At 37.2% G+C, this 10,454-nt stretch overlaps 2 protein-coding genes across 4 annotated transcripts in view; one reads left to right on the top strand and one right to left on the bottom strand.

Annotated features, from left to right (window-relative positions):
• Window positions 1-555: 555 nt before the first annotated feature.
• Window positions 556-8,095, bottom strand: ccdc12 (coiled-coil domain containing 12). The gene is made up of 7 exons (XM_041987024.1): window positions 7,761-8,095; window positions 4,692-4,765; window positions 1,948-2,027; window positions 1,696-1,757; window positions 1,579-1,613; window positions 1,425-1,501; window positions 556-854 (listed from the first exon to the last, which is right to left on the bottom strand). The coding sequence occupies exons 1-7, from the start codon at window positions 7,842-7,844 to the stop codon at window positions 775-777; spliced, it is 492 nt and encodes a 163-aa protein (XP_041842958.1). The 5' UTR covers window positions 7,845-8,095; the 3' UTR covers window positions 556-774.
• A 1,028-nt stretch (window positions 8,096-9,123) lies between these two features.
• The window catches only part of nbeal2 (neurobeachin-like 2), a 38,454-nt gene continuing 37,123 nt past the window's right edge, over window positions 9,124-10,454 (top strand). For 2 of the 3 annotated variants that reach the window (XM_041987022.1, XM_041987019.1), the window contains exon 1: window positions 9,125-9,685. In XM_041987022.1, coding sequence (XP_041842956.1) covers window positions 9,611-9,685 — 75 coding nt within the window. In that variant the 5' untranslated portion in view covers window positions 9,125-9,610. Of the gene's footprint in view, window positions 9,686-10,454 lie in introns of all 3 variants that reach the window. The other variant, XM_041987020.1, reaches the window with a different exon arrangement.

Genomic DNA, 10,454 nt, shown 5'->3' with positions numbered 1-10,454 from the left:
TTGGTCAGACTGGTAATACGTAGTTATTTTCTAGTGTTAGGTAAACCCTCTGAATTTATAAGTGGTTTTACGGTTACACAGCCATTCCAGTTTCCTGGCATCTCTTTGCATTATGTTCGTGAAAATGCTCATACTTTACATCCCACCACCAAGTTCTGTTTATTTTCTGATCTCATCTCACCAAATGTTTAAGTTGTCTCCGATTGTGATCATTCAGGATTTTCCTCTGAACTCCTTTCCTTTCTTGAAGATACTGGCTTACCACTATCCTTCCAGGTTTTAATAATGCAGCGACCGTTCTTAAATCTTAGTTTTGTTTGCATGATGCAGACCATCTTCCAACAGGAGTGCTGAAAGAATGAGAAACTCTGCATTGCTGCAATGTTGCCAGTGGAAACCTATTTATCAACAAGGTGCTTTCCTAAAAGGAGGCTCCTATGAGCTTGCTCAATAAATCCAGGTGGTGAGATTTTTCTGATCGTGCAAAGTAAAATGTTGAATTAAATCGTGGTAGATAATTAAGTAAAAAGAAAGGATTGAAATATATAGGAAAAATAGGCAAAGATGTCAATTTTACTTCTATATATAAAAAAAATAAAAAACATTGCTGTTTACATTGACAATGCACTTCAGGAACCACATATATAGAATTTTCATATTACATGACAGTGCTGTACTGACAGAAAACATCTGTTTGCATAATAAAACTAGTTTACACAGCACATGTACAGTCCCAGTAAACTGAGGCTATCCCTGTTTAGTCGTATTTTGTATTCAATCTGAGTCTCCTCCCTCCACTCCGACTGCTCCCACTGCCCCGGCTAACTCCTCCTCGTGGCCTCGCAGACGATCCCCTGCATGGACACAAACAAACCCTCACAGTCAGTGTGATTCATCTATGCAACGCATCCTGTAGCCATGAGCTTCAGTTTTGTGACATATGTTTTACCAGAGTTTACCACAGCCATATAATATAGGTAAAAAGTGTAACTGGTTTTATGTATGATGTCCTGATCACAGATGGTACATCCTGCTGGCATAAAATATGTTTTATACACACAATTTTTAATGTGATAACTAAAGAGTGTCACTGCCTGAAAAAACATGCAATTTATGCTTTAACGCTTTTTAAATAAAGGTTATCACTGCCTCCTGAAAACAAGGGAAAACTCCCATTGCATTTAATGTTTTTTTTATTTTCCGCTTTTAATTCCTTTGAAGGTTTCAATCTATTTTTAGAAGGTGGCTCACCCATCAGTGGAGGAATCACACCACTGATGTTATCAGATGGCTTCAAGCTTCTGTAATCAGGGAGCCCCAAAGCAATTAACCTAATATTTCATACCCGGCTCATGCCGGTTATCTCAGAGACGACATAAACATTCTGCAATAAAAACCAAAAAGATGAAGTGGGAGATACTAACGGATGAGTTCAGCGATGGCTCTCTGTGTTCTCCTTTCCAGTTTCTCCAGTTTCTTTGCCACATCACGCTTTAAATCCCTGAATTATAATTACAATAAGAAAAAGTCAGAAACTGAAATAAAAAGGCTGTAAAATTATTTTAGAAATACTCTTACCAGTCTGGTTTTCTTGGGGCGAGGTTGGCCAAATCCTGAGGAAAGTAAACATTTGAATGAAAAAGCTGAAAATGTTTGAATCTGGGAAATTACATTTAGGCTAAAAGAAGTACTCACCACTTCTTCAATTATGGGCTCTGGATTAGCTGCTTCCAGCTGATCTTTGACTTTATCTTCCACTGAAAACAAGGAATGTGATCTATGATTAGAGCAGCTGGCTGGACTCTGAGAGTAATATTTTTAATAGTGAGCATGACCTTTGTGAAGGCCATGCAGCTACATTATGATATTAACTAGACTTCAACAGTTAGCCTGCATAGTTCAAATGTTCTGATATTTTTTTTTCTTTCTTTTGGTCAAAGTCATCACCTGATGCAGGTTTGGCTTTAGGAACCTGCCTCTCTTTCAGTTCTTCATCCTCTGGAGTGTAATTCCTCAGTTTCAGTTCTCTGGGGACAGAAAACCAGATCAGTCTCAGTCTGGTGGTGGTGGGAACCATAAACGTCACCTCTTGACAGCCCAGTAGGTGGCAGTGTAGACAAATATATTTCATAAATTGAAGTGCATAAAGGACCATCTGCAATCCCTTCACAGCTGCACATCTAATGTCTAAAAGGAGTCTGGGGATAATGCCCCCCTTTATTCCTGCAAACATGTCTGATTAGCATGTTCCACCTGCTCCTGGGCACAGATTTTAGAAGAGCACCAAGCAGCTAAGGAATTCTTCCCTTAAGGTTGAATTATGCCATCTTTCATCACGTCGACACAGAAGAATTCTTGGCGAGTTTAGCTGACATCTTAGCATACCGTTCTGAGGGTCCAGAGACAGAAGTAAAACTATTGTCTGAGCAAGCACAGACCAGAAGACTTATCAGCTTAACATGGATTTGTGATGAAGCTAAAGAAAATACACTCCTGATAGATTCATCACACTGCTGCTGCCAAACAGACAGACCAATGCCTTGTATGGGTATGGGCAGAGAAGCTAGACAGGATTTACTGTGGGCTGGCTCAGGATCAATCTTAGTTCACATGTGTCTTGGTCTGTATCCTGTGCATCATTTTCTGAAGAGGCTCTTTTGTCTGGAGAACATTCCCTTTGTCCAATGCATTTAGACATTTTAATGCCAGTTGTAATGCAAACAAAAAAAGGCCCAAAAAGAAAACTCAAAATAGGACTAACTGAAGCACAGTTACCTTTATGAAACCAATTTAACTTACACAAACAAGTAGAAGATGCATTTTCCTTCCATAAAAAGGTGACTACCGGCTATTCTTTACAGACCGCAGAGTACAGTAACCTCCACAGTTTAACCAGAAATGCTGCATGTCATCTCTCTTTTCTGTCCTCACATTTTCTGACATCTGTCTACAGCAGACATAAACACACCCAAAACTTTCCTTCTGTCTGTAGCAAGCAAGGGAGTGTTCCGCAAATTCTTAAATGACATTGTGTAATCTAATCTGTGGAAATTCTCATTATGTGTGGTTGATGAGAAACAAGCAGAATAACTACTAAAACAGCATGTGTCAATATCTAGAGGAGAATTATTTGTCATCTATAAACTAAAGATGGTGTGGAAAAATAAGGAAATACAAAACATGAAAATCCAACAAAGTTTCTTAAGGGAGGAAAATCAAATGCTAATTTTATGCCTCTCTAGTCATTACTTTGTGACATTTGGAGAAAGTTGGACTAAATGTCAAAAGGTCACCATAAACACTGTGATATTTCATAGGAGGAAAATGAATATCAAAGAAAATGGGCAGACTAAGAATCCACACAAGAACGTTTTAACCTTTTACTGGGAGACAGGAGGTCGAGAGGTCACCAACTTCATTAGGAATTGTCCTCTGGTAACCATTAATATTTAAGCTGAACTTTACACCATTCTCAGTCAGCAAATGTTAAGATATTTTGTCAAAGACTAAAACAAAGACAGGCAGAAAGATACTGACAACGTCACCACTCTAAGTGCCACCGTTAGTGGAACAAAAGACAGGACAAACAGACGGCCTGTAAATTTTCTGCCTTCAAAGTTCATGTTCCAACTGTCTCTTAGTATAATGCTTTTAAACCTTTGGGGTGTGTTTACACATTTCCACTTCAAGCAGTGTGGCATCAGAGTGACCCAGTGATAAATTCAGAGCACTGAACCAATTGTGGGCCTGCCTAAAACATCCGTGATCCGCTGAGGAGCAGGAGCAGCAAAGTGTTCAAATGTTTACAATGAAATCAAGCCACCTGCCCCATTCACCAGAGAAAAATAACTCCAAGCAACCATCAGACTTTTCATTTACACAAGATTTCAAGCACTTAACACATGAAATCCACCTTTTTGTAAATTTTGAAGGACCCTTGAAAGAACTTGAAATCTACTAAACTCTCTCTGCATCCTTACCACAACATGAAAAATCCCCATGGTGTGATTTTGGCATTTTATTTGATCAATTTATTTTGAAAACGTCAACATTTCATTTATTTTACTGAAGTAACCTCAGGAAAAACATTGATTCTTTTTTCTTCACTCATTTGGCAATTTGATCTTCTATTAAATTTTAATGCCAATGACAAGATACATTACACTCACACCCTGCTTCAGACCAACAAACGTCTTTACACACAGGAACATCTAAATTAGTTTCTAAACCCTGAAGCTATTTTCACCTTTATGAGGAGAATCTGTTCTGTTGCAGTAGAGGAAACACAGAGGCACTCCCTCAGGTGCAGTCACTGCAAAGTCATTAAATATAAACAATGGAAAAAAAGTCCTGTAGGACAGGAAAGATGGCTGCTCCCTCCTACCAGCTACCACCAAGTTGAGCAAGCTGCAGGATATTTGAGCAGCTAAAAACACCAGGCTGTAGTCCAGCCCAGTGTAAACATTGTGTCTCACAACCTACATTGAGACATATGCTAGTGTCAGATAAGGGGTAGATAAATGCTCTGATGATGCACTTCCACATCAGTTTTTGGTTCTGTCTGTAGAACCTAAAAAGAGCTCGGCCAAAGCAACAGTTAGCAAACACAGACAAAGCTTTAAAAATATGAAAAATATTGAAAAGAGACATGCATACAGCATGCATACTTGTGGATAGTGAAGTAAACCAACCTGTGCTTTTCTTCTGTGGTCACTTCAAGTGCAGCCTTTTTATTCTCTGGTTCCCCATCTTCCTGATCTTGGCCCTGTGAGATTATCACAATGCAATTATTGAGATTATTTAAATTTAGTAAGTGGTATTTTCATAATAGAAATAGAAAAAGCTAACACAACTTTCTGACATGAAAATTTATTTAAAAAATAATTTGTCTTAGTTAATGCAAAGATGAAGAGGGAGTGCAGTGATGAGAGTTGACATGGGTGGTTATGTTTCAGATAATTTTAGATTTGGTGCAGTGGACATGTAGGTCAATATTTGCAATGAAAAACAGAATATCTGCTTGTGTTGTCCCATCATTTGGAAGTCAAATACATTTACATGTTTAGCTTTATTACTTCTGAGAATGACCTACTTACAAGTTGTAGTTTGAAAAATGAGAACTTGACCTTATAAATCAGGAAAATTAGCTCAGTTTTCTGGCTGTAAAAAAACACAACTGGAAACGTGTTGTGTACACAACAATGTATATTAGACTGTGGCCTCCTCTAAACCATCCATGTGTAAACAAGGGGGAATAAATTCTGAAACAGAATTGAAAAATTAAAAAAAAGAAAGAAAAATATTGACAGCAAGTGAAATTTTGAACAAAGAAGAATGAACCCCTCCCAGCTTGCATTTTCCTGAAGAGGTTTCCTGTCCACCTGCTAGAACAATTCAGGGCACTAACTCATTCTTGAAACGCAGTACAGAAGGACAACATCTACAGACTTGAGGAATGTCAACAATCATTTCTCAAACACTGCTAGGCAAATACAGGGTGCCTCTGTTTAACATGTAGTTTGTGATAAAATTCTGATCTAACTTCTTTGAATGAGGTTTCCTTTGCTGCCACAGTATTATCTTTAACTGATTCGACACAGACTGAAGCTCAAATTGAGGAATAACTGAAAATCTGCAGCAACATCCTGTTCTTGGGTATGATGTTCAACAGCGATGACCACAGAGAAGTGCTTATATTTTATGTGTTTGTATGTAATATGTTTTTCCTCCCAATCATCCCTTTACTTTTTGTAAGTAAATTAGTATAGCTACATACTTTATTCAAATCTCTTGTAAAAGAATAAGTTGTTTTCCTTATCTGTGATCTGAGAGATGCCTCTCCACTTACAGCCATGTGAAAAAGAAATTCTACAACTTTATGTTTCAGGACATTTTTTAAATATCAAAATATATGGCCTTTAATAATTCTTAAAAAAATAACCTCAGCCAAACAACAAAGCATGACACTGTTTACTTAAAAAATAAATCAGCATGCAGAAGCAGAGTGTGAAAAACTATGTACACCCATGATTCAATAGCTTGCAAAACTGCTTGTATTTGCAATAATTTGAAGTAATTGCTTTCTGTTTCTTATCAGTCTCCCGCATCACTAAAGAGGAATTTTGGTCCCTCTTTTTTTTAAAAGTGTTGCTTCTGTTCATTTGGTAATGCACAACTCTGTTAAGGTTCCATCACAGCATTCTTCAGGTTAAATCAATCATCTCAACACCCTGATAGCTTTTTAGATTTGTTGCTCAACTTGGGATCATCGTCCTGCTGCATGACCCAATTTCAGCCAAACTTTGTATGTTGGACAGATGGCCTCAAATTTGATGCTAGAATATTTTGTTAAGACGATTTCACAATTAGCTTAATGACTGCAAGGTGTCAAAGTCCTGTAGCTGCAAAACATGCCCAAATAATCACGCACCCACCACTGTGCCTAACAATTAGTATGGAGTGTTTGTGTTTGGGGTGGGGGCGCTCCTCAATATAATGGTAGGAGAAACACTACTAACCCAGTGTTAGTTAAGAAAAGAGCTTGTATACATTAGTTCTTGGTAATATTTTTCACAATTTGTAGAGCAAAAAATGCATAAAAACAGACCATTTATGTTTTGAGAGTAGTCTGACTAGGTCAGAAAGAATTTTTGGTTATCTTGGCTCACTTGCTAGGTTTGTATGGGATTAAACAGCGCACAATCAACAATGTGAAAATAAAGAATTAGCAAGTGGTCTTTTTTCTTTCCAAACTTTATTTGATGGGAAGTTGTTGGAAACTGTCTCAAACTTTGTAAAATCTGGTTATGTAGTGACATTGGTGAAAAGAAAAGAAAAAAAAGAAGAACATAAGCAGACTGTTAATCACATTAATTTGTGCAAAGCAATTGTTAATAAAGAATTTGTAACTGTAACAGCTCCAAGGGCACCTGGAAACCAAAATGCCCCCCAATGAGTGAACGTTCATGCAAAAATGCTGCCATTTTATTTAATGTATATACTTCTTTTTAGAATTAAGAGATATCCTCTCAACCAATTGTTATCTAATATTATTTTAAGATAAGATAATCCTTTATTTGTTCCACATTGAGGAAATTCCTATTTTCCAAATTTTCTTCCAACTTTTCATCTGGGTCCCTATACATGTGTTACAGAGTAAGGGCTATGTTTAGTGGGAGGTAGTGAGGATTATTCCTCTAATTTCTGCAGTCTGTTATAATCTGCCCCAATTTATAAACAAAATATTGAGCTGCTGGACTGGGTAATAATAATTGATCTCCAAGATGGGTGACACTGCTTTTGTACAGTGACTAATTTATTCCTATTTATCGCAATTTTTTCCACATGAATAGCAGTCAAAATAATATATATAGAAAGACATCACGATATAAAACAATAAGTATGAGATCCTTGCGTCCCTGGACTTTCCAGTGGACATTAACTTAAATAAATGGCAGATGCTACAATAATTGGCTTTGGATATATATTTTTTTTAAATCGATCATTCTAACCCACAAAAGCACAGTTTCAACAAGACATTCAGTTTAACAACACTTTAAGTGTCGAAACTATCATATTATAAACACACGGACAACATAAGCAGTTCCTCAAATCAACATAACGATTGCTCTGCTACGCTAAAATGCTAAAGTTAGCTACAAGCTAAGTCTGTTAATGCTATCTCATGAGCAAAACGATTAGTTTTCTAGAAGCTTTTTTATATTTCTCACAAACTACGAAATATTATGTAGAATACTTACATGAAGTTGTTTATTTCTAAGGGCTTTTAATCTCTCTTTTCTCTTCAGAGCCTGCTCCTGAAGGGATCCAACATTTTTCTCCATATTTATCTCTGCACGCCGCTCGATTCCCTCTGAAATCTACTTACCAGCCTGATATAGGACATAAAGCAGTCCATCGAACACATGGATTGAAGTGGCCTGTTGTTTGATCACGTGATCTTGTTACGTTTTCGTTGTAAAAATCTAACAAATCCTAAAATAAACCAAATAAATCTGACATACCTTTTTTCAAATAAAGTTATTATTGAAGATGACTAAAAATAAGCAACAAGCATACACAAACGCCTACTGATTATTGTGCTGTTGTTTACATGGCATACTCTTTAAATAAATGAATGAATAAATAAATAAACAAACAAACAAACAAACAAACAAATAAATAAATAAATAAATAAATAAATAAATAAATAAATAAATAAATAAATAAATAAATAAATCTTTTGTAAACTATGACTATGATCGAACCTTAATATAAAGGTTAGTAAATGTCACTATGGCTGGCTCATTGTCCCGCCTGTTGATGGTCACAGGTCCCGTTTGGGAATGTAGGCCGTCGCCATGGTAATACAGCTGCCTCGAGCTTCTCCATGTCCATCCTCCCAGTGATCAACACAGTGTGTGATCAAATAAAGTTCCTTGTGGCAAAGATGCTAATGAGATGATGGTCACATACACACATACACTATCACTAACAGTCAAATCGAGAGACAAACTAACCTAACAGATTTAAAGAAAATGAGAAAATATGTGTTGGTTATCCACTCAATGCAACCATGCAAATCTGGATGTGATATGTTAAATAAATACTAGATAAATACATTTTAAAAGGAAAGTTTTCAAAGGAATATATTTATTTGTTTATTTCCTCATCTTGGGTTTTCACTTTGTGGAAGACTGCGCCTGGCTCATTTTTACAATCTTCACTAGAATGACAACAAAAACATGCATAACACGTATTGATTACAACATAATAAACCGAAAGTGAACTATTATAAGTAGCTATTGGAGTCTGAAGTTCACTAGCTTGTTTGAACTTGTTTGTGTTATCAGATCTGCCCATAATGCAACATTACAGCTTCACTTCTGCAGATCTTGTTTGTGTTTATTCGAGAAAGTTTTAAGAACCTGTTTGTTATTGCAAAGACTTTTTCCAAAGGCCTATTTATCTTATTTTACCTTTTTAATTATTATTATTCTACATTTTCAGAGAATATAACTGTCTGCAAAAAATTTGGTTTTATTCCATGTGGACTTCAGGTTGTGTTTATATGTGCGTATGTCTTTAAGAATATCTGCCTACCTGTGAGCATGATAACTCCTCACTCAATTTCTTGTCTTACAGTAATTAATTATCATTCGCTGCTCTTCCCACATTAGATAGGACCGTCCACCTCAGCTCTCTGACTCCACAGCAGTAATGTCTTGGTGTGGAACGGATGGCATCTGTCGCTTCCGTGGGAACTCTCTCCAATAGGAATCACGCAGCAACAAGCTCGCTCTAAATGCGGACATGGGTGTTTCTCCGGGCATGTATTTCCACGCATTTTTGTTCCTGCTTGCACAGTTTCGACACTGATCGTACCATAGCCGCATCAACACCGTCACGTTTCCTTTGCATTTTCACGTCACTCTTAATAAGTTTGCGTGAGCACACTCAGAGCACTTTTATTTGGATCATTGTGCATATGGATTTGCAGGAATGGTTCACAGGAGCGTGCCGCGTCCTTGTGCCTTCAAGAGACAACTTCAATCAGCTCTGGTTTTGACCGCCACTTTTATGATATAGTAAAAAGAAATAAAGAAAGATCATGAGCAACCACAGGGGCGGCGGAATGGCATCGAAAGAAAGGTTGTACGAGCTGTGGATGTTGTATTACACAAAGGTGAGTGCAAGTGCGGAAGAGCTGAGGGTGACACCTGTTGTTGTTGTTGCTGCTGTTCCTCTGCCTGAACTTTATAACAAGACTCGATGTGCGCAAGATGATTAACTGTGCGATCAATGTTCATGCGATCATCTGTCGTGTGTGTCCCAAGTCGTTGATTTAAAATAATTATTACAGGAGGAAGTCGCCTATTTTTTCGTGCTCGTCCAGAAGCGAGGTTTATGCGCATAACTGTTAAGGTTGCCTTGTGGGGGGCCATGTCTTATCTAATTTCAGTGTTTCTTTCAAAGCCTTCTTACCCATTTTCCTTTTAATTATTATTTGAAACACCTCTATTAGATTTTGTACCTGCGATGCCGGTGTTTCTGATGTTACTTCCTTTTCCTACTCCTACCTGCGTGTCTTCCTCAATTAAGGCACGTGCAGCCGCAGCCATAATGGGATAAATGTGTAATAGTGCCTGCTTAATTGTCCTTCAGAAGACTGTCATTTATTACTTGGAGCGCACGCTTCTGTTTGCTGTCAGCAGCACCGTATTTGTCATACTATGGTTCACTTATTGAAAGACTAATTATTGCAATTTTCTTTCTTTTTTGTTTGGTCTAAAATGTTGCCCCCTGTGGGTGTAACAGCAGTTTCAGCTCTCTGTATGTTTATAACAGTGTAAAATGTAATGGATGAAAACTAACAGTAAATGAAAATTGCACATGCTTTCAATCATATCTATTTTTTTTAATAATAATAGTAATAATACAAGAGTTTGGCAGTG

Source organism: Melanotaenia boesemani, chromosome 6, assembly GCF_017639745.1.
Source record: "Melanotaenia boesemani isolate fMelBoe1 chromosome 6, fMelBoe1.pri, whole genome shotgun sequence".
NCBI lineage: Eukaryota > Metazoa > Chordata > Actinopteri > Atheriniformes > Melanotaeniidae > Melanotaenia > Melanotaenia boesemani.
The sequence above is the reverse complement of the archived record's forward strand: the minus strand, read 5'-3'. Positions and strand labels throughout refer to the sequence as shown.

Coding starts and splice junctions, on each gene's coding strand:
- ccdc12 (XM_041987024.1), bottom strand. CDS start 7,844: ATGGAGAAAAATGTTGGATCCCTTCAGGAGCAGGCTCTGAAGAGAAAA. Junction 2,028..4,691: donor ACCACAGAAGAAAAGCACAG/GTTGGTTTACTT, acceptor TTCTGTCCCCAG/AGAACTGAAACTGAGGAATT. Junction 1,614..1,695: donor AGCCCATAATTGAAGAAGTG/GTGAGTACTTCT, acceptor TACTTTCCTCAG/GATTTGGCCAACCTCGCCCC.